This window comes from Neofelis nebulosa, chromosome 10 (genome assembly GCF_028018385.1).
Source record: "Neofelis nebulosa isolate mNeoNeb1 chromosome 10, mNeoNeb1.pri, whole genome shotgun sequence".
Lineage (NCBI taxonomy): Eukaryota > Metazoa > Chordata > Mammalia > Carnivora > Felidae > Neofelis > Neofelis nebulosa.
This window is the reverse complement of record NC_080791.1, coordinates 99116435-99140066: the sequence shown is the minus strand read 5'-3', so window position 1 is coordinate 99140066 and position 23632 is coordinate 99116435. Positions and strand designations below refer to the sequence as shown.

Sequence of the window (23632 nt, the reverse complement as noted above, 5' to 3'; positions counted from 1 at the left end):
GATCATATGTCTGCTTTATTTAACTTAGCATAATGCCCTCAAGGTCCATCCATGTTGCAAATGACAGGATTTCCTTCTCTTTTTATTGCTGAATAATCCTTGGAGAGTCCTTTTAAGACCATCTTAGGATCCGACTTCTCAGTTGGGAATTGATGTTACTTGAGAAAAATGTTACCTATAAATTGCTTTCAGGTATAATAAAATGTTTGTCCATACTAATTATAATAATGACATTGTGGGGCGCCTGGGTGGCTCGGTCGGTTAAGCGTCCGACTTCGGCTCAGGTCATGATCTCACGGTCCGTGAGTTCGAGCCCCGCGTCGGGCTCTGTGCTGACAGCTCAGAGCCTGGAGCCTGTTTCAGATTCTGTGTCTCCCTCTCTCTCTGCCCCTCCCCTGTTCAAGCTCTGTGTATCTCTGTCTCAAAAATAAATAAACGTTAAAAAAAATAATAATAATGACATTGTATTATGTTTTATAAATATATAAAAAACATTTGTCCATATTTGAAGATCAATAAAATTTGTTGGACTCAAATATTTTTTATATTTATATTTCATTTATTTATTTATTTGAGAGAGAAAGAGAGTGTGTGTATGTGTTGTACAAGAAGAGAGGGGGAGAGGGAGAGAGAGAATCCCAAGCAGCCTCTGTGATGTCAGCACACAGTCCAACACGGGGTTGAACTGTGAGACCATGACCCGAGCCGAAACCAGGAGCCAGACACTTAACCAACTGAGCCACTCAGGTGCCCCTAGGACTCAAATATTTTCAAAGATCTTAAAACAGTTTAGAGATTAGGCAGAATGCCCATAATGCCTAATGGATAAATGTGGCCCTGGTTCCCACCTTCAAAATAACCTTTACCTCTAACGTAAGAGAAGGGAAACAAAAATAATATAAAAACAGGGAGGGGGACAAAACATAAGAGACTCATAAATATGGAGAACAAACAGAGGGTTACTGGAGGGGTTGTGGGAGGGGGGATGGGCTAAATGGGTAAGGGGCACTAAGGAATCTACTCCTGAAATCATTGTTGCACTAAATGCTAACTAACTTGGATGTAAATTAAAAAAAATAAAATAAAATAAAAAATAACCTTCACCTCTGCCCTTGATCCCAAAGTTCCTTCTCACCTCTTCTGAAAACATATTCAGTGAATCATCCTTTCCTTCTCCTAGATCTTCCCTCTGTCCTTCTAAAATGGCTCCTTTTCCTTCAGCCTATACACATATTCCAGTCTCTCTCATCTAAAAAGCTAAAAACAACAAAATCTCTCTACTCTTGCTTTTCCTTTTCCTTCTCCTCTCCTTTTCCTTCCCCAAACAACCAAACTTCTGGGGAAAAAATTTTGAACCTACCTATTGTCTCAACTCATTCGCTCTTCCCCTTTACTCTTCCATCCAGGAAAATCTGGCATCCTGCCACACTGCTCCAATGAAACTTCTCGCCTCATGCCACTAACAACCTCCTTGGCAGCTCTTATCTTGTTTGACCTCTATGAGGCAACTGATATTACTGAACACTCCCTCCATCTTGAAACTCACTCCACCTCCAGTTTCTGTGGCATCACCTTTTCCTCGTTCTCCTAAATCTTCAACTAATCATTCTGAGTCTAGGAAGATTAATATCTTTATATATTGTAAAACAGGCTCTCTGAAGACAAGATTTACACTCCTACAATGGGTCTCTAACTCCCAATTAAAAAAAAAAAAAAAAACGTGGCAGCAAAGTAACCACCAACACCGAGCAACCAACACAATTATAAAGAACTAAAACCCTAACGTTACATATGCTCACGAAAGTGTAGAAAGGGACTATTCTGATTAGTTGGAAATGTCTACGAAGGACAGAGAACTGATACAAGAGAAATGACAAGAGACAGAGTTAAGAAAGGAAAAGAATGGAGAACAAGGATAAGGGATGAACTATCTCTGTACTTTGAAAGGCAGAGGTAGGGGACAAAAGTTAAACACCCACCAGTGCATCCATGCTTCAGCTATGAATCAGGGCAATTAGCTACCAACAATATACCTCACTTTCAGTGGAGGAGACATCTCCACTGTAAACACTAGGTATGCCAGATTACAGTTTGCTTCCCCCAAAATCTGTGCTCCCATTCTTGCACATGATTGTCTGGCTGAATTTCAATTCCCAGGCTCCTTTGCAACTAGAAAGTCATTTCTCACCTATGAAATGTGAGCACAAGGTGTGTTTGTAACTTCTCTCTGACTTGCTTAAAAGGTGTTTACCCTGGAGTCCTTCCTTCTCCTTCTGCTTTCTATTGGCTGGAAGTGGCTACAACGGAGGAGTCCAAGGAAACCTTGTGTCTCAAATCTTACGAAAGTACTACAACGGAAGAAGAGATGTCAGTGATAACTTTGTCATTAAAAAAGATAAATTATTTTCTGGTGTCCCTTTTCTAAACATAAAAATCAAAGCTGTGTGTGTGTGTGTGTGTGTGTGTGTGTGTGTGTGTGTGTGTGTGTGTTACTTGGCTGAGTTAAAGAACTTTCCACTTGAGGAGCCTAATGTCAGGTCCTTCAAAAATAATTATTTTCCCTTAACTACTAGGAAATATGATAAGAAAAAGCTCACAATGTGAGACAAGTCAACTACTTCTTTTCCTTGTGAGTTTCTCCTTTAGAAATATGAAATCAAAAACAAATATTTACTGGAAGAGCAAAGGTCAAAACAGTCCCTATGTCCAGACATGGCAACAAAGATTAGCAAGACTTCACAGGCTATTCATAGGCATAACCTTGATGAGAAAAAAGGCAGGACCATTCTCCCTGAAGACCTAACCTATTTTCTTCTACTTACATATTTATAGTTCTGTACGTGCCAACCCTTGAAGACGAGGCAAAAGACTGACTGCGTATGTAAGGCTTTGTAAGTTAACCATGAGTCTAAATATCAGGCTTGGTGGTTGACAGACTATCAAAAAAGACAATTTTGGGTCTTATTAAATAGCTTAAGATATTTGATATAGATTAATTCATCCTCTCAGCTCCCTGTGAGGTGGGATTTATCAACTCCATTTTGGGGGTAAATTTGATCAAGGAGAATAATAGCCTTTTCCATATACAAAATGCCTTCCTTATAAAGAGCTCCACATATTTATTTTCTCAGTATTCTAACATTCCTGCAAGGTAGGTGGTAATATTACCTTCTCCTTTCTTATAGGTAAAATGCTATGGCTCAAGGAGCTTGATGACTTACACGGTAGCCTATATTTTACCCACTAACTAGAACATACTGCTTGGGATTGACACCAGACCACGGACTCAAGTTTGAACTGCACATAATTCAAAAGTGTCAAGCTTCTAGTTTTCTCTATAGCCATCTTTCAACACATCACATTCCAAAAAGGATTGGGGTCATGCTTGTTGTTTAAGCTCATGTGTGCACTGTTTATAAAGCTTATTATCGTTTCTCTAAATTGAACTATTTAAGTTTTGTCTAAATGCCCAAAAGCTAAATTATTTTTTGTTTACTGTCTGTGCACTAGCATTGTAAATGATGTCATCAGGAATGTACAGAACTCTTAGACAAAGCTGCAGGGCCGATAAAAGCAACTCACTTTGGGAAAAATGCATTTCTTCTTCTTCCTTTTTTTTTTCTTTTCTTCTTCTTCTTTTTTTTTTTTTTGAAGTAGGCATCACACAAAAAGATGACTCATTAAGCCCAAAAGGGTTGACTCCACCATGTGAGGGCTTCTTATGCAGCCCTCTACAAAGAGACCTGAGTGGCAGCATGAGGCCTCCTCTTCTGTGCATTTCCCTCCAGGCAGAATGTGCATTTGTGTGGCTACATACACAATTATAATCTCCCCTGAAAGGCAATTCCTTCCATATGACAGGCTGAACAGTGGCCTGAGTGCTAGCCTCATGTTGCCTGTGCAGTTAACATGCTGACATTCCAGACACATTTAATCTCTCCTTTCTGAGAAACTAAGATGGAACAGAAGAAGTGAAGCTGGAAAAAAGTCCGCACAGAGAGAAAGGAGGCCAGCCCGAGCGCCCAAATTCACTTTCTCATGGGCTGAGCTTCTTTGTGTGCTGTCTACTTCCGTGTCAACTTGCAGGACTTTGGGGCATGAGAACCATGGAGCCGAGTGGTTCTGGCAGCCTCTCCATTTGACAAGCAAAGCCAAAGACATGTGGCCTTTGGTACATTTCACATTCAAAAGTGTGATTGTTTCAAACATGCCTATTTTTAAATATGTAATTTTCCTATTTAGCACACGTTGAATATAAGTTGGCCACAGGAGGAGTACTGCCACACAATTAAGGGGGAAAAAAAGGCAATGGCTCTGATGCAGCCCTATCCCTGCCAGATACCTCTGTTTACTGGGGGCAAGTGGGGGCTATCCCAGGTGAGAGAAGTCTGAGTTTAACAAACACCTGATATGAAGGCCTGGGCACAAACAGATTTCTGTCTGAGATTACAGAAACTGAAGCTTGTGTTTTATCACAATTACCTGTAATCTCAGGGCCAGATAATAGTATTAACAAGACCTTGAGCTACACAATAGGACAGCTGGAAAAAGGCTCTTACTCTCCAAAGAACAGTGCTTTTAAAAAGCTAATTCAATGAAGAAAAAGAAAGGGCTCTGAAAGTGCCTTCTCAAACAATATTTACTTTTACTGGGTTCCTACTAATCAAACAAAACTTAGTCAAAAGCTTTTATGAAAAATACATTTGATGATTTCAGCAGTAATTGCTTTGTTCAAAGAAAGGTGCTTAAGAGAAAACATAGCTAATGGGATCAGTAATTTGGTAAGTTCAGATGTGTTTGGGAAAATCCCTCCTCTCTTTGATAAATCATTAAAATGCTGCTCAGATAAATGTGTTTTGACTTGAAATTCCAATCATAGAATGAGCTATTTCCTACAGCCCCTAGGGAAGCAGTACAGGGGCAATCCCAACACAGAGAACCCAGAGATTAGTTTGTGAGGGTAATTCCAGTCTTAATCAAAGCATTTTATTCTGCCCAACTACAGGATGGGATCTCATGGAGATGCCCCAAGAGTGTATAAAATGTCCTTCCTTCTTAAAATACCATTTTTAAAAAATGGGTTAAATCTTACTATTATGTAACCAAACAGTAGAAACTATGGCATAAACCATGAAACTATCCTTAGGGATAATTAGAGTATAAAACCAGAAGGATCCGGGGCATAAAACCAGAAGGATCCGGGGCATAAAACCAGAAGGATCTGGGGTATAAAACCAGAAGGATCCAGGGCACATTTTAACCAGTCATCCTTTTTTGCTCATCCTTGGAAGGAGGGGAAAAAAGCCTAGTGTCTCTCCATAGTAGAAATTTAATAACTATTTGTTGAACTGGATTTTTCTCTCTCTTTTTAAGAAAAAAATTATTCTGCTACTTAAAGCAGACCATCCATTTAACAATTGAGCACTTAATTTGAGCCAAGCACTGTGCTAGATTTTCGAGATACTGAGAGAATAAGCCTGCCTTTATCACTTACATTCTAGTAGAACCAGACAATAACCAAGTATACAAATAGATAAGATAACGGTGATAAGTGTAAGAAGGATATAAACAAGATGATGGACTTAATCATTTATCTCTTCTCATCTTTTATTACTTTTTTAAATTTTTCTTTATTTATTTATCTTGAGAGAGAGAGAGAGAGCATGAGAGAGAGAGAGCATGCATGAGTGGGGACGGGCAGAAAGAGAGGGAGAGAGAGAATCCCAAGCAGGCTCTGAGCTGCCAGTGCAGAACCTGACTCAGGGCTCTATCCCATGAACCATGAGATCACGACCTCAGCTGAAACCAAGAGTTGGTTGCTCAACCAACTGAGCCACCTAGGTACCCCTACTATTATTACTTTTTAAAACTTCACCAACTGTGCCTCCTAAAATTACTCCTTTAGCAAACATGATATTTGTGTAAACAAAAGTGATGTCTAACTTTTGGACAGCAGTTGGAGGAAAGATTTTAATATTACTTAAATATATAAATGATAAGGTCAAAAGTTTACAGAATTGTTTGAAGACCCCGGAATAACAATGAAATCATCTGCAATTTAGTTACCTTGGAGAAACCGGAGTGGGGGGGAGGGTCAGGAACAACATGCCTTAGAAGTCATTTGCTCTTTTTTTTCCCCAATAAAAACATATTTATCACATTTATCAAATGGCTTACAGAATCCTTGGAAAGGCAGAAGAAACAGAGTCTAGGCTGAACATCCAGGAATAACTCCCAGAGGCACATCCCAGACCTGGGCCACTTAGGGAGCCGCTGCCCTGCCATGACTGAGAAGCTGCCAACCGAACCGGGAAAGCAGCAAGACAGCAGCACACATGCAGCCCACCCCCTCTACAACAGCACTCATGCCACTGTCACCTTATGTTACTGTCATCTGTGAGTATGTCCCATCTCCTATGTATGGCATTAAGTTTCCCAGGAAGGACGCTTTATATTCATGTTTTGCTATATATATAGACAGGGTATTCAGGAAAGAAGGAAAGAAGGAACAATTAGGAAGAAAGGAAAATGAGAAGAGGGGAAAGAAGAAGTGATTTTGTGAACATGTTCGTTACTATTTTAAAGTGATCAGTTCTGGGGCATCTGGGTGACTCAGTCGGTTAAGCGTCAGACTCTTGACTGTGGCTCAGGTCTGATATCAGGGTTGGTAGATCAAGTTCCGTGTCTCGTGCTGAGTGTGGACCCTGCTTAAGATTCTCTCTCTCCCTCTGCCTTTCTCCCCTGCTTGCATGTGCACTCTCTCTCTCTAAAAAAAAAAAAAAAAAAAAAACTTTTTAAAAACCTTCCAGTTTTTAAAGCAACTAGTTTTATCTAGTTTCTAAAGATTCAGGAAGTCAGTGTAACATCTATAATATTTTATTTCATTTCCTTTCTGTAACAATCCAAGCACTTTAAAGCCTTAAGCGCATTTCTGCTAGTTTATTACAAATAGCAATGTTTCCTAGCATATGGTTGGGTTTGGAAGATTCATTAGTGATATTCAGATAAAAATAAGTTTTCTTATCAGGATTCATCCAAAAGCAAAAAAATTAATTAATTAAAAGTGTCTGGCAGTAAGACAAGTATATCATGTGCTACGATATCAGCAAATACAAAAAACAGTAATAAGATTAGTAACACGTAAGAGTCTTCTACATAGAAAGAATTGTATGTCAGAACCTCTGCCAAGGCTTGAAGAAATTGTATTAACCTTGAGGCTGGAAGGGACTATATTAGTGACTGTTGGATGTTGTCTTAGTCCAGGTACTCTGAGAAGCAACACCAAGACAGGATCAGACATGCAAGAGATAATACTGGGGGGAAAACCCACAAGGCAAATGGGGAGGGAGCCACAGGAGGCTGGGATTGCTGACCGATGACAATGATCCTTTAGAGTGAGAGAGAGAGAGAGGAGAGGGAGAGAAAGAGAATTTAGACTACAGTGCAATGGGAGTCTTCCAGGCAAAGTCACCATCAAAAGAATCAGTCACATATCTCATAGCAGTGGGTCTGTCCAACCCAGCCACTGGCTGGAAGCAGTTTGTGGGAAGTGTGACCTCAGTGTGAACAAGGTGTTGGATTCAGAGCTGGGGTTGAAAGTTAATTATCCTCCCTTCCCCACAGCAGGATATCTGAGAGTCACATTTTAATGGCTGCCACAGATGCATTATATGCTTTTATAAAAAGTATAGTTATAATAATTGTTAATATTTATTGAGCACCTTCGCGGGTGCTCTAAAAGAAAAGGTATCTTACTCATCTTTGTATACTCTCTTTTCACAATGTAGACACAATGCAGCAGCCAAGCAGTGCTCTAAAAGTTCACATGTATGGATGCGGTAAGTACTGTTATTATCTACAGCTTGCAGATAAGGAAACTAAGGCGCAGAGAGGTTAAGTAACTTCTTCAAAATCACACAGCTACCCAAAGTACACAAATTACCCTCAATAAAACTCTCCCGAATAGATTACTTTTAGAGGTGACATTCTTCATTGCTGGCCTCTGCGAGACGAGTCTTGTGGCAAGAGAGAACTGGAATTTTACTATTCCCAGACCCATCCTGATTCCTAGGATGCCCCCTCCTGGCAGAAATGTTAAATTAAGCACTTGAAATCACCTGAACTTACTCCAGGATCCATGCATAGGTCTATATGCAATAGTTGGAGCCACAATTTTGGAGTCACTCAAGATATTTATAGCACAGAGTTTAACAATATGGACTCAGATTACTGGGTTAGAATTCTGCCTCCTTGACTTACTAACTAGTTTTTCAATATTTTTATGCTGCAGTTTCCTCATCTGTCAAATGGAGATAACAATTAAAATTATCTTCATGTGCGTTAATATATGTAAAGCACTTAAAATGTTACTGGTGCATAATAAATGCTTAATTCCTTTTTTTTTTTTAGTAATAAAAATTAAGTGCTTAATTAAGCACTTAATTAAGTGCTTAATTAAGTCTTAATAGTTGCTGCTAGCTGCTCACATTTAGGGTACCCTAAAATAAGATTATTCACATTTGATTTAACATATGTTTGCATTTGGTGTCTACATTGTGAAAGGCAAGTATACAATAATGAGTAAAATACAATTCCTGTTCTCAGGAAACTTATTTGCAACTAATAAACTTTTTTTTTAATGTTTATTTATTTTTGACAGAGAGAGAGAGAGAGAGAGAGAGAGAGAGAGAGAGAGAGACAGAGCATGAGCGGGGGAGGGGCAGAGAGAGAGGGAGGCACAGAATCTGAAGCAGGCTCCAGGCTCTGAGCTGTCAGCACAGAGCCCGACACGGGGCTCGAACTCGCAGACTGTAAGATCATGACCTGAGCCGAAGTCGGACGCTCAACTGACTGAGCCACCCAGGCGCTCCACTAATGAACTATTTAAGAGCTCCATTCTTAACAGAGAAGCAAGGATCACTGCCCTTTGCAGGCAAGTAAATGTTTTGGTTTGTTTATTTGTATCTTGTTGGTGGAGAAGGGAAAAAAAAGGCTAAGGAATCGACAAACGTGGGTTTGAGCCCTGGCTTTGCTATGCATCATCACCTATATGACTTTGTACAAATGAATGAGCCTTTCTAAGCTTCAGTTTCCTCATTTGTAAAATGAGATGATATTAATAACTACCAAATAGGGGCACCCGGGTGGCTCAGTTGGTTAAACGTCAGACTGTGGGTCAGATCATGATGTCTTGGTTTGTGAGTTCGAGCTCCACATCAGGCTCTCTGCTGTCAACACAGAGCCTGCTTCAGAGCCTCTGTCCCTCTCTCTCTCTCTCTCTGCCCGCCCCCCTGCTGCGCTCTCTCTCAAAAATAAACAAACATTTTTTAAAAATGTAAAAAAAAAAAAAACACACAACAACTACCAAATGGGACGAACAATACCCACTCTGTGTCATGGTTGTGAAGAATAAGTGAGATAAGGCACGGTGCTAAGTACGTACAAAGTGCTTAAAAACCGTAACTTAAAAAAACTATCCAACTTACTGTGATTCCTCTAAAAGTAGAGCCTCCAAAGGAAAGAGATCATCTCTGATTTCCTAGAATTATCTATTATGCCAACCTAATACCAAACTTAGTGAGAGTAAGCAGTTTCCATGGAAACTGAAGAGGCAACTTGGAGCATGAGTGAAAGCAGGCACCTCACCAAATTAGGTGAAGTAAAAAAGAAACTTCACACCCTCATGCTTATACTCAGGTCAGCACGTAGGTGGTGTGTTTTGCAAACCTGGGACCAGAACAGGCTGCCCTTCGGCTCTAGAGAGTTCTCCACACCCAACCAGATACACAGACACACCTCAGCCTCTGGCAGAAGCTTCCAATAAGTAGATTTCATAAGGCTGGAAATCTTTCAAGCGTTCTATCCTTATTTCATCTCCTTACCAGACTCTCTTCTATTCAGCCCTCGGCATTAACACAACTTCTGTCATTACATTCTGATGACTGCAGGCATGAACATCATTGAGTTGCTTCTGTAATGATGATCTTAAGATCCTAAGCCATTCCAGGCCATGATTACAGGTTCCTAATCCACAAAGTCAGCAGGGAATGGATCAGTTTACCCAACTGATGAAAGACTGTTTTCTTCACTAATAGTCAAAAAGGCAAATATAAGGCCTGGTTAGCAGACAGAAAGGGAAATTTGCAGATATTCACTGAATAGACATCACTGTAATTTCTATCGTAACACTAAAAAGAGATCTCCCGACACACGTACCAAGGGGTGCTCAGCTTTGGCTTTCCTGTTTCACTGAATGCCTAGAGTTTTCCTGTCCTTGCAATTTTCTTTTCTCTATATGTATTTTCTTCTCTAGGCCTATACATGTAAGTGACTTTATAACTTATAAGAGAAAAAAAAAAAAGGAAAGAAACCAAAAAGATAAAACTCTCTACAGGTATTTAAATTTTTTAAACCAGGAAATATTTTATTAATCTATGAAGAATGTTTTCAGGGCGCCTCGGTAGTTCAGTCAGTTACGTGTCTGACTCTTGATTTCAGCTTAGGTCATCACCAACCATAAGATCTCATGAGACGGAGCCCTACTTCAGGCTCTGTTCGCTGGGAGCACACAGCCTACTTGGGATTTTCTCTCTCCTTCTCTCTCTCTTCCCCTCCCCCGCTCACACGCTTGCATGATGGTGCTCCTTCTCTCCGTCTCAAAATAAACATTCAAAAAAGAGAGAGTGGTTTTCAATGGTCATTAAACTGACGGTGAATACTTCAAAACAGCCTATACGTAAAATAGAGCAAACTATAATGGATAGAGGTTGTTCTCAACTAAAAACAAACGCATTTCAGTTGTAGGGTTTGATGAATCATGAGGAGGCCAGTGAGGAGTATGACTTTGTTTAGGGCAGTATGAATGTCCAGATGCTGAATGGCACAGGGAGTTAAGACACTTGAATACGAACAGAGCCTGAAGAAGCACTTGCTCAGGGTTCAAACATTAGGTGGACAGGTGGAGAGTGAAGCTTTTTTTAATCAACTTGGGACTTTGATTCTGTTTGTAGATTCATTATCAGCACTGCCACTTGCCACTGAATTAGTCTTCCTGAAAAAGTCACTATGGAGGGATCACCAACTTCTATTCACTAAAGCACTATATATAAAATATGCTAAGCCTTTGAGGTATATCATTTAAACAGCAAACATCCAAAGGACTGAACAATGGACCAGGCTTTTCAAATATTATATAGATTCATTGAATACTGGATAAATAAGATAAAATACATAAAATCCTTTGCAAAAGTCTAGGCATTGCTAGACACTGATATTATTATTCATTGGATACAAAATTACCTGTGATAAAACTATGCCCTTTTGACTAATTAATGGATGTGGTCAAGTAACCTTTTTCTCTCTCTCTCCATATATACATACATATACATATGTATATTCACATATCTATACACTTCCCTCTATATATACCATATACCTTTCAAGAAACAAAGTTAAACTTGACAGAAAGATGCTCAACTGCATAAAATAAATGCACACTAAATCACCCTGGGACTATTTGCCACTTAACAGGTTGAAAACGTTCAAAAATTTTATACATTTTGTTGGAAAGACCATGGGAAAACAGGCATTCTTATATTGCTGACAGCCTCTATAAAGGGCAATTTAGTACTATCTATCAATATGTAAAATGCATATACCCCCCCCAAATAAATAAAAAATAAGATAAAATGTATATGCCTCTGATCCACCAATTCTACTTTGTGGAATTTATCTTTGCGGATATACTAGTAAAGGAACAAAATTGCAGGTTATTCAGTGGAGTATTTTTAGTGATAGCAAAAGGCTAAAAATAACTTGTCTACCAACAGAGAATTGGTTAAATTATTTAAATACTATGTAGCTAAAAAAATTTAATTTAAAAAAATTTTTAACGTTTATTCATTTTTGAAAGACAGAGACAGAGCATGAGTGGGGGAGGGACAGACAGAATCCAAAGCAGACCCTAGGCTCTGAGCTGTCAGCACAGAGCCTGACGTGGGGCTCGAACTCACAGACCGAGATCATGACCTGAGTGAAGTCGGACGCTTAACTGACTGAGCCACTCAGGCACCCTCAAAAAAAATATTTTTTAAGAAGGAAGCTTTTGGGGCACCTGGGTGGCTCAGTCAGTTAAGCGCCAGACTTCAGCTCAGGTCATGATCTCACAGTTCATGAGTTCAAGCCCCACATCAGGCTCTGTGCTGACAGCTTAGAACTTGGAGCCTGCTTTGGATTCTGTGTCCCCCTCTCTCTCTGCCCCTCCCCTTCTTGTGCTCTGTCTCTCTGTCTCTCAAAAATAAATAAACACTAAAAAAAACTTAAAAAAAGAAGGAAGCTAAGACCGACATCTTACTCTAAGATCTATTAAATGAAAAAAAGTAGGCACTATATTCTCCCTTAGGTACATAATAAACTAATCTAGAAGGATACGTAGGAAGCCCGCAATAGTGGTTACTGCTATGGTGCTAAGGGTGGAGGAAAATTGGCATTAGGGGAAGGGAGGTGGGAGAAGACTTCACCATAAACTTCTTTATATTTTTAACCCAATTTCCATATTACCAATTTAGAATTTTATTTTTTTCTTTTCTTTTCAACGTTTTTTTTTTTTTTTTTTTTTTTTTTTATTTATTTTTGGGACAGAGAGAGACAGAGCATGAACGGGGAGGGGCAAAGAGAGAGGGAGGCACAGAATCGGAAACAGGCTCCAGGCTCCGAGCCATCAGCCCAGAGCCTGACGCGGGGCTCGAACTCACGGACCGCGAGATCGTGACCTGGCTGAAGTCGGACGCTTAACCGACTACGCCACCCAGGCGCCCCACCAATTTAGAATTTTAAATCAGAACGTTTTTAATTTAAAAAATTTTATAATACATCTATATGACTATTATTCAGTGATAAAAAGAAATGAGCTATCGAGCCAGGAAAAGACATAGAGGGCCTGAAATGCATACTGCCAAATGAAAGAAGCCAATCTGAAAAGGTTGCATACTATAGGACTCCAACTATATGACATTCTGTAAAGCTTCAGAGATCGTAAAATAAGATCAGTGGAGGCCATGGGTTGGGGGGGTGGGGGTGGGGGTGGGACAGGAGAAAGGATGAATAGGTAGAGCACAGAGGATGTTGAGGGCAGTGAAACCACTCTGCACCATACCCTCACAGCAGATACGTGACATACATTAGTCAAAACCCGCAAAACTACACAACACAAAGAATGAACCCTAATGTAAAGCATGGACTTTGGTTAGGTTCATCAGTTATAACAAATGTACTCCACTAAGGTCAGATATTAATAATAGGGGAAACCGAGTCAGGGGGAGGGAGTATATGGGAACCGCTCTGTGTATCTACTTAATTTTATGTAAACTTAGAACTGCTCTAAAAACTAGCCTATCATTTTTAAGCAGAAGCGTATATATACACATACATATACGCAAACATATATACATCCTCTTTTCATCCAGCAAAGGCCTCACACAGCAAAGGTGCTCAATAAAGTACTACAGCTACTGCCTTAGTGGTCAAGAGCTCAAGCTCTGGGGTGGGCAAATGAGGCTCTGATTCTAGCTCTACCATTTTCTAACTGTGTGGCCTTATTTATCCAAGCTACCTCTTCAGCCTCAGTTTCTCCGTCTGCAAAATGGAGGAAAAACATCGTATTTCTTCCTAGGGCTGTTGTGAAGATTAAGTAAAAATGCATGCGAAATGCTTGATTAGCACAGTGCCTAACGTAAAAGAAAGGCTCAAAAATGCCAGTGGCGGCTGTAACGGTAAAATGATTGTTCACAGAATGACTGATTTGGCACTTCAGGTTCCAAGGTTACTGCACCACCAGCATTATCTATAAGATCTCCAAAGGGCCCCCAAATTCTCAACTCCAACCTATCCCCCTTTGAACACCATCCACACTGCCTGAGCCCCGGACACTTCAGACATGCTTTGACCCCCAGATGCTGTTTTCCCCGCAAGTCCAGGCCCTGGAACGCGCCCCCTCCCGGCCCCTCCCTACTCCACCCGGCCCGGGCCCCACTCAGGCCCCGCCCCGCCTCCTCCCCCGACCCTGGCCTAATTGTCTGCACTTCTTTCCTTCTGCGAAGCTGAAGGAAGCTCCTACCCAGATACTCGTAGTCCGGTAGGGCTAGGCGCTCTGGACTCAGCATCCTTTGACCACGGTAGCTTCCAAAGCTCTAGCTCTCCGGCTTCCGGAACCCAGGTCGCCGGCTCTCTCCGTTGCCATGGCAACCACAAGGCGGGAGGAGGCGGGAGGTGGAAAGGGTGTCTCGCCAACAGTCTCCGTATCGCAACCCCAAGCTGGCCACACCGGTTCCGGGAGCAGTCGCTTCACGGCGGTCGAGTTTTCTTAGGACTCCCATTCTTGAGGAGCTGGTTTTAGAGGAATTTGAGGTGGAGATTCCCTTGAATCTGTCACATTTCCCGGTGTCGAAAAATTATTGCCAGCCCTCCGCGTCCGCGATTTCTGAATTTCATAACTGCTATTTCTGCTTTATACAGCTGTTATCCTAACTTGCAGTAATAGCTCCCACCCCTAAATTCCCATAAACACTTAATGCCCCATGACCTATGTTTATCTCTTTATTATTTGCTGCCTTAAACTGCTACCAAGTGCTTTCACAGGCGTATATCTTGGCTGCTCCTTGAGGTCAGGAATGTGTCTTTTCAGCCTATGTCCAGGCTGGACACGCAGAAGGTGCTTATTAAATCCTCTAGTTCATTAATATATCCTCTCAAAATCCTATTTATCTTTAGTCCCAATTTCTACTCCTATCCCTTACTATTTGATACCCTTCCCAAGTGTCTTTCTTTTTTCCTACCAAGACATTTCATTTCTTGAGGGGATGGGGTGCACAAACAAGGACACTACCAGATTTTTCCCCCCTTTATATGCCTAATTGATGACTTCTCTTTTAAGAAAGGAAAGCATTCATTGGTGTTTAACTTCCCAGATATCCAGATATTTCTTTTTGCTCCTCTCCACTCCACCAACAGGTTAGTGGTCTGTAGTTCCTGTCACAGTTGAAACCTGGTAGGAAAAGCCACTGTATCCTCACTTTTTAAGTTAGTTCCCACAATGTGAGATTTTTGTGGAAAAAAAAAAAAAAGAATGAGAAAGAAGTGAATGAAAGAAGAAAGAAAAAGATGTGGAAGGCAGGTAGGAAAGAAGAAAGAAAAATCATGCTATGGGAGGAATATCCATGAAGCCAGTGGACCACCTACACTGGGAGGAAAGGGAAAGAGGACCTTCTTCTCTTTGTGTCCGCGGTCTATTCTTAGCCTTCTCCAGCAGGAGCTTCAAACCTCCTAATTCTCCCTTTCCCTTAAAATTGTATATGTGTCTTATTTCTAGGCTCCTGTGAGTCACTCTGAGTTTGGATGTGGTAAGGATCAGAGCCAAACTAGGACCTGCATTTATGATCTCGAGGTAATGAATTTACTAATTTGGTATTTAATGTCAGGTCCTGCAAATTTGATAAAAATATTTGCTTTCTTCCTCGATGCTTGCCTCTTGCCCCTCCCCCCCCCAGTGCAGCTTGAGGGTATAGAAGTTTCATAACTTTCACACCTGTGACTTATTACTATGCTATTAATAAAGTAATAGGATAGTAATTATTAAGGTTTACAATTTTATTTCCAAGCAACCCGAAGCTATTTGCAGATCATTCATTTGTCCTCATAAAAACTTCCTAAGGTACTTCTCCCTTTTTTTTTTAGCAGAGAAACTGAGGAACATGGCAGGAAAATGACTTATCTAGCATCATCCAGCCAATCGGTGAGAGAGCTAGAACTGGATCACAGCTATCCCAACCTCCAGGCTAGTGGTCTGACCACTAAACCACACAGCCTCTTTTTTTAGGGTTTGTTGGCTTGGTTTTTTATTTATTTATTTTTCCTTTTGCTCTGCCCTGCCAGTAACTGGAAGCTCCCAGATAAAAGAAGAGAATTTCAAGTCCAGGCTGAACATTTGACATCCTCTTATTTGTGGAGCATTATCCTGGGACTTGGAGGGTGCTGCTGTTGGGATCTGTGTGGTGGAGCTGGGAACCAGCCCCAAGAATATAGCTTTGTTTGGGCATTAACCCATTTGCGGTTATAATAATGATAAGTTTCAGCACCAGTGGCGCCCGACTGTTAATGACTCAAAGAAAGCTAAATAAGAACAAGATGTCATCTCTGGAGCAATTAGTAGCTTTTTCCTACAGCTCCATCCCTTCCATAAAAATCCTAAGGACCCTTATATTTAAAGTCAGCCTTCTACTCTTAATGTCTTGAACAGTCTATTGAGGAAGAAAAGGGTAGGAGGTTGCTAGACTAAGCCTTCAAGAAAATTTGAGGTTGCACAGAAATAACAGGTAGCCTTACTGGTGTTGGAATTACTGACTGTTTTATTTTTCTTCTTTACACTTTTATATATTCTCAAAATTTTCTATAATAGGTATGTATTATAACTTGAAAACAAACAATAAATGACTTGAAAATCTTCAAAATATTTTTAAAGCAGAAGCGATGACCTTCCAGATAGTATTTGTTTTTCCCAAGAAGGAACAGCTACTTTTAGACTTCTCTTCTACCATAGAGTACATGATAACAGATTTTGGCCACACTTCAGTAGCAGAGGACATTTTTGAGTGAAATAAACACAACATGGGTCTTAAGAAGAGTGGAAATACGCAAGACTTGTTAAAAGCAGATGTAATTCTGTGACCTTGTTGAATGTTAAGGAAAGAAAAAAAATGTCAACTTTCAATTTGGATGGGTTTTCAGATTCTTAAATTATCATAACATACTTCTGAAAAGGTTACCTAAACAAATAATCATCCCGGTAAACAACCAACTCAGAAGACAACTCCACAATCCTGAGTGCAAGCAAGCGATATGAAATTGATCAAAGCATAGGGAAGGTACCAGATGTTAAAGTCATTCCTACAGCATAAGGAACAGAAACATCAAGGTCAAAGCAATCAGAAAAACACCTACAAGAGATGATAAGTGGAGACATTAGTTTATCAGATTATAATTCCTAATTATAAGGAGAAAATTAAGAGACATCTCTGGCTCTGCAGAGGACCTATGATGAGACTGACACGGAAGAAATTTCTCCCTTAAATTGAGAACTACAGGAAAGCAAACATGAATGTACTAAATAGTTTTAAACTTCAAGGAAACAATAAGGAAAGAAAAAATGCAGGCTGAATTATTGCTACAAAATAGGTTCAAGAAACTAGGACAAGCTTTTATCGACTCATCAAGCAGAAAAGATGCTAAAGGCAAAGTAGCTACTAAGAAATGCAGGTCATGAAATTCATGCTGCGCTCTTCTTAAAAGACTTATCTTCCGTAAAAGCAAAGCAGAAACTAAGTGTGATGCCACTGTATGGGATTAACATGTTCAAATTAAAAAATGCTATTTACAGACAAGTCATTTTGAACTGCTACAGGTCAACAACCCAGAGATTTAGGAGAATTTGCAAAGACAAGAAAAAGGAACATTCACAAACTCTTAGTTAAAAATAACTAATGCATTACAAGCAAGCGGTTATGAGGACATGACTTAAACTGAACCGGAGCTCAAAGGTGATTACAGACTTGAACCTTCTTGTTATATTATATTTTCAAATGCTGTAAAAAGAGTTGGGAGTTATACTTTCATACAGTTTGAAAGGGAAAGAGATTTTCTGATCTTTCTTGGTAGTTCACAAAACTTAGCTGTGCCTTCCTCTGTCCTCGAGTATGCACTTGATAAGCATTTATGTCATTAAAAAAATTCTTTGAACTGTCCTACTAGATTGTGAGTTCCTTGAAGGCAAGAGACAATGTTCACTCATTTTTAAGTTTCTAGGACATGCATAGTGCCTGACAGAATAAATACCTGTTAAGTAGACTCCCCCCCCCCCAAGATTAAAAGCCTAGAAAATTAAATCTATCCAATCCATAGGATTTATGGTTTCCTCATAGGAATCAATTCATGAAATAAATTCATTAAACAAAAAGGCCAGCAAAATGCAAGGCGTTGTTGAGAAGGGCATTAAAAATCAAATAGAGGGGCACCTGGCTGGCTCAGTTAGAAGAGTGCAGTGATCTCAGGGTTGTGAGTTTGAACCCCAGGTTGGGTGTAGAGATTACTTAAATAAATAAACTTTTAAAAAATCAAACAGGGGCACCTGGGTAGCTCATTAATCAACCAACTCTTGATTTTGGGTACGGTCATGATCTCAGTTTGTGAGTTTGAGCCAGTCTTCGGGCTCCGTGCTAACAGTGCCTGTTTGGGATTCTCTCTTCCTCCCCTCTCTCTCTGCCCTTCCCCCGATAACTCTCTTTCTCTCAAAATAAATAAGTAAACTTAAAAAAAAAATCAAACTGGGGCGCCTGGGTGGCTCAGTCAGTTAAGCATCCGACTCTGGCTCCAGTCATGAGTTCGAGCCCCACATCAGGTTCTGTGCTGACAGCCCAGAGCCTGGAGCCTGCTTTGGATTCTGTGTCTCCCTCTCTCTCTGCCCATCCCCTTCTCATGCTCTGTCTCTCAAAAATAAATAAACATTAAAAAATTTTTAAAAAGCAAACAGAGCATTGGCATATCCTTCATATACCTAAATATTGTGTGTGAGAGATCACTGCATGTTAAGAAATGCCCAGAAAACAAAACAAAACAAAAAAACAGCAAACAAAAGGCATATTGAACAATGCCGCATGTGGACAAGCTAAGAGAATTCATTCAGGATGAGAGGGAATATACTAGGAATAACTAAATAAACTTAGGATATGAATTGTAAGTTCCCAAACTTTAGAATCTTAGGACAAAAAGCTACAGTCTCTGCATTTATTTTTCCTCCAATTCATCCCTAGATTGTTACAAGAGTTTATTGTTCTAAAACTCAAATCTGACCAAGTTACTTCGATACTTTAAAAGCGTTGCTGGGTGCCCGGGTGGTTCACTCAGTTAAACGTCCAAACTCAGCTCAGGTCATGATCTCACAGTTCAGACTCTCACAGTTCAGTTGTCATGAGTTTGAGCCCCTGTATCAGGCTCTGCTGTGAGTGCAGATCCCACTTTGGATCCTCTGTCCCCCTCTCTCTCTGCCCCTCCCCCACGTGCACAGGCGCACGCGCTCTCTCTTTCTCTCAAAAATAAACAAAACTAAAAATAAATAAATAAATAAATAAATAAATAAGTTGCTGACTCACCATGACTAGGATGGAGCAAATTCCTAAACATGCAGACAATATATATCCCTTCACAGTCTGGTCCCAACCTATTTTTCCAGCCACCTTGCCATTTACTCTTCGCTACATATGTAACACTCCAGCCATACTTTCCTACTCACTCTTCCCAAGCATACTGGGTCTTTCCCACTCCCTTGCTTTGGTATAAGTTTTTCTTTCTACCTAGAATGTACCTCTCCCACATTTTCTGCCTAGTAAACTTTTGTACATCCTGTGAGACAAAGGCCAATGCCATCACCTCGGGAAACCTTATCTAACCTCCTAAATAAAATAGGGTAAAGGCAGGGAGGGAGAACAAGGCAACTTTAGGGTGATAAGATGAGGTTTCTCTGAGGCTGGTATGCTGTGCTGAGATCTGCCATGGGAGGGCCTGGGGAAACAGTAGAGGAGGTAGCTCATGCAAAAACTCGAAGAAATGATAGCATGTTGCAGAGCTGAAGGAAAGCCAGTGTGACTAAAGCAAAATGAATAAGGGGAGAAGTGGTCAAAGTAGGAGGCAGAAGCCAGATCATGAAGGACCTTGAAAGCCACATGAGAAGTATGGATATTATTCCAAGTGCAATAGGAAACCATCAGAAGGTTTTAAGCCCAGTAATGACATTACCTGATTTATGTTTTTTAAGAAGTCACTCTGGTTTCTGTAATGTAGAGAATGAATTATAAACGGCAAGTGAAAACGGAGAGGCCATTTGCATAGATGCTTGATATATGTTTGTTAATTAAATGAGTTTTTATTCATTGATCCATCTGTTTATCCACCATTCTAAATTTATCTTTGCTGCTGAAATAAACAAGACGGGCAGAAGTATTTGCTGCAAAGGCTCTACTTATATATGCCAAATACGTGAATATCAAGCTTTCAGGAGATAAAAAAAAAAAAATGTGCTTAGAATGTCTCACTTTTCAGGGTGGGCCCCATGTTAGGCCAGGGAACTGAATCAGCCATTGTCCCCCAGCCCCTGATGTGAGTACCACCACTGAGCTAGATCATGAAAAGTACTGGCTCTAGAAATGGTGGCGTGAAGGTTTGTGATTAAAGAAAGCACAGAAATGCCAATCAGACCCTTTCCTTATACTTTCATTTTTTCTCCCTTTCTCCAGTAGTAGCCCCCTGGACTTAGATAAAAGCACCCATTGCTAAAAGTTAATGATACTTTCTCATAAATACTCGGGACTCTTTCCTGGCTCAGGCCCTTTGCAAATGCTGCTCCTTCTGCCTGCAATAAAGCTCTCCCCATCCACTCCCAGCCTGAAGACTCTTACTCAGCTTAAGTGTCAGGACCTCTAACAGGCCTTCCTTGCATCCCCAATTCTAAATCAAGTCTCTCCTTTCATAGAACTCAGTACTTGTCCTTGAATGTCCTTATCACTTACAGCTTTAAAGTCATTTGTGGGATCGTTCTTTCAATGCCTCTACATTGTGTTCCCTCCCAATGCCAGCCATCAGTCTGTAAGTTCTAGGGACCCCATGTATCTACTTACCACTGCCTCTACATTGCCTGGAACATAATATGCCCTTAATAAATACTTACTAAGTGAGCAAATACCGGAAATAAGCCTCCCCAGGCAGAAAAAGCAGGTGTAGGACCCCTTAAGCTCCTTTAGCTGTGCTTTTGTTTTGTTTTTCCTTCTACAGTTTTAAGAACTCTTTCCCTCCATTCACACTGCCTTGACAAAAAGGTGATTCTGGAGAAGAGATGGAGAAGTTCGTTGCAGACTCGTGTTCTTAATCTTTCAAAGCAGGGTCTTTCAACATCAGCAATATTAAAATTTGGGGCTGGATAATTCTTTGTCATATAATTCTTTGTGGGGAGGGATGTCGTGATCATTGGAGGATGTTTAGCAGTATCCTTGGAGTCTACCCAGTATTTGCCAGTGGCACTCACGCCCCAAAGTGTCTCCTGGGATCGCCCCATGGCTGGAAAATCACTCCTGATTGAGAACAACTGTTTTCAAGTGTAAAACTTCAGGCCTTTTACTCTTTCAGATGAATTATGTCTAGAAATGCAGGTTGTTGAGTGATGCCTAGGTTATAAGAGAATTCTACCAACCCAATTGGATCAAAATAGTGCCCATTTCTATCTGGTTTCTGTAGCACTCCCTGTGTTTCCTTTGTAAAGGCCATTAGTGATGGTCTAATTCAGGGCAATATTCTGATTTTGGAAATTCAGTTCCCTGGTGTGTCCTGGAAGGGTGAAGGAAGAAGGTGGTGTTTCTGAGGAAACTAATGCCTCTGAGACCCCTCTGGAATTGGCAGTCCCCTACAACTTTGCTAGGGGCATGTCCCAAAGGACAATAAAAAGGAGACAAACAGCCCATTCTGGCATCCTTTTCAGGATCTCTCACTCCAAACAAGAAAGTCTGAGAGGCCTGGTAAAAATAAATATAGCTTAGCACTCCTGGCATAGGAGCAGTTTCTGACAGCCAAGACTTAACTCACTCTAGGGGGTGACCCAGGCAGGGACTATGCACGAAGTTCATTCGTTTCTACACATTGATATTCCCAGTGACTCACAGCAGCCAGGGATGGCTCTGTGCACCAGAACCACACTGAACCATGGAGGAGGGGGACTTGGGATGCACACACAAAATTCAGTCTCTTGAGCCTGAATCAGACAGGGACAGCCAGCCTCCCCCTTCCTCCTCAATCCCAGAAAAACAACATAAATCATGCCTTCTGGAAAGAAACCTATCCTTTGCAAACAGATGTTTATAAATTCTTAATCCCCTGACATTGAAAGTATGGTGACTGCCTGTCCTGGATTTTTTGGGACAAATGTATTCATTATACCACATGTCCTTAGTTTTCCTGTGGAAAAAAAATATGGTCTCCAGAATCATAAGATCTTTCTCAACAGGTCGAAAAGCATATAAACAGCATATATCGAAACCCTGAGACAAACCAAGGTCGCATCACAAACATTGTGAGGGTGGGGGAATGTGTGTTGAAAATCAGGCTCTACTTTTCACTTTTTTTCTCCTTGGATTTTAGGCTGAGGTGCCATAGGTCATAAAGGTGGACTGTCTTTCCCAGCAGGAAGATCACAGAAACCTGACCTGACTCGACTGCCGCCTTCAGTCAGCACGAAGAACTACACACAGAGAAAATGCCTCAATATTAGTTACCATGGTGATGCTAATTCAACCACATTTCATCTGTGTAAAAATTTCAGGCAGAACAGTATACAGAAGTACTGGCTAAAGGACTTAACACTTTATTTTTTGTTGTTGTTGCTGTTGCTGTTGCAAAGTTAACGTTAGCTTTGGTAAAGGATGATAATTTGAAGTGAAATCCTTTGAAAAATTGAAAACAAGCAAGGATGAAATGTCAAACTTATCCATTGGAGCAATCTCCTAATAGCCACTTTTGCACTATACCAAATTACTTTCCCCTCAGCTAACATGGGGCATTTGGGGCTTCCTGATTCTATTTACTAGTAAGAGGAAAGTGGTTTAATGAGATCGCAGAAGATCCAAAGCCAGGAAATGTTGACATATCAGCTTGGAGGGAAAACTGATATATAGGACCCTAAGGAAGTTAGGGGCTTGGACAAAAGTAGCAAGACGAGATTCAACCAAGAAACAAAACTAACCCATGTTATTAATCTGCTCTGGGGAGAGGATAGAGCCTGAAGCTAAGACAAGAGAGTTTATAACTTTCTATAATCACCCAAAAGTTAAATACAGCTGGAAAGCCCTACAGACAGAAGCCTGGAGGAGGCTGAGGTCTTTGTGAAAGTGCAACTTACAAGTAACGACTTACTTCCTTACCCCCTTCCTTCCTTGCCAGGATCAGAAAGTCAAAGAAGGTGAAGAGGCTAACACCGCTGATTTACAAAGACAGCGAGGAGGAACTATGTCTAGGCCAATTCTGGACGTCTGAGCTGGGGCGACAGGACCCAGACAACCACCTCAGGAAATGAGTAAATGAAAAGGGGGAGTCGTGGAATTATTTAGCCCTAGCACAACGCTGCCTAGACCGGGGTGGGGGTGGAGCAAGAAGAAAATCTCAGAAAAGGAATTTTGACAGTGAGAATGCTAGTTAAGATACAGCACTCCAGGCCCCCTGATGTCCCTTGTTTGATGTTAATAAAGACCTAGAGGATTATGCATTAGCAAGCCTTGCGTATTCTGAGACATCAATAAAGTCTGGGCTTGGGGCTGGTAGGGGGGCAGGGGTCACGTCCAGGAGACTTGGGTCAGCCCGGGTGCTCCTCTCTGGCACAGAGTAGAGTGAGAGGGATCGAGAGTTGCCGCTGGGATAGTTTTTTTTTTTTAATTAGGGACATTTGAGCAGTAGTAATGGGGACACGGAGGGGGGCTCTCTCGAGGACTAGGAATGTGGGGGCGGCCTGAAGAGGAGCGAGGCCAGCGCAGGAGGCGCTAGCGGGTGGGGG

At 40.9% G+C, this 23632-nt stretch overlaps 1 protein-coding gene and 1 long non-coding RNA gene across 7 annotated transcripts in view; one reads left to right on the top strand and one right to left on the bottom strand.

The window, feature by feature from the left end:
* Positions 1–14256, bottom strand: part of CSTPP1 (centriolar satellite-associated tubulin polyglutamylase complex regulator 1) — a 198673-nt gene extending 184417 nt beyond the window's left edge. Inside the window, exon 1 of one of the 4 annotated variants that reach the window (XM_058688847.1) lies at positions 14114–14256. In XM_058688847.1, the coding sequence (XP_058544830.1) occupies positions 14114–14159 (46 nt within the window). In that variant the 5' untranslated portion in view covers positions 14160–14256. The remainder of the gene's footprint in view (positions 1–14113) is intronic. The other 3 variants (XM_058688849.1, XM_058688850.1, XM_058688846.1) reach the window with 3 other exon arrangements.
* Positions 14257–14271: 15 nt separating this feature from the next.
* Positions 14272–23347, top strand: LOC131487807 (uncharacterized). Of its 3 annotated transcripts, XR_009249973.1 has the most exons (4): positions 14272–14403; positions 15365–15439; positions 22228–22365; positions 23026–23347. It is a non-coding gene; the product is annotated as an uncharacterized LOC131487807 (long non-coding RNA). The 3 variants fall into 3 exon arrangements; XR_009249972.1 differs by having other exon boundaries at positions 22228–23347; XR_009249974.1 differs by having other exon boundaries at positions 14272–15006; positions 22228–23347.
* The last annotated feature ends 285 nt before the right edge of the window (positions 23348–23632 follow it).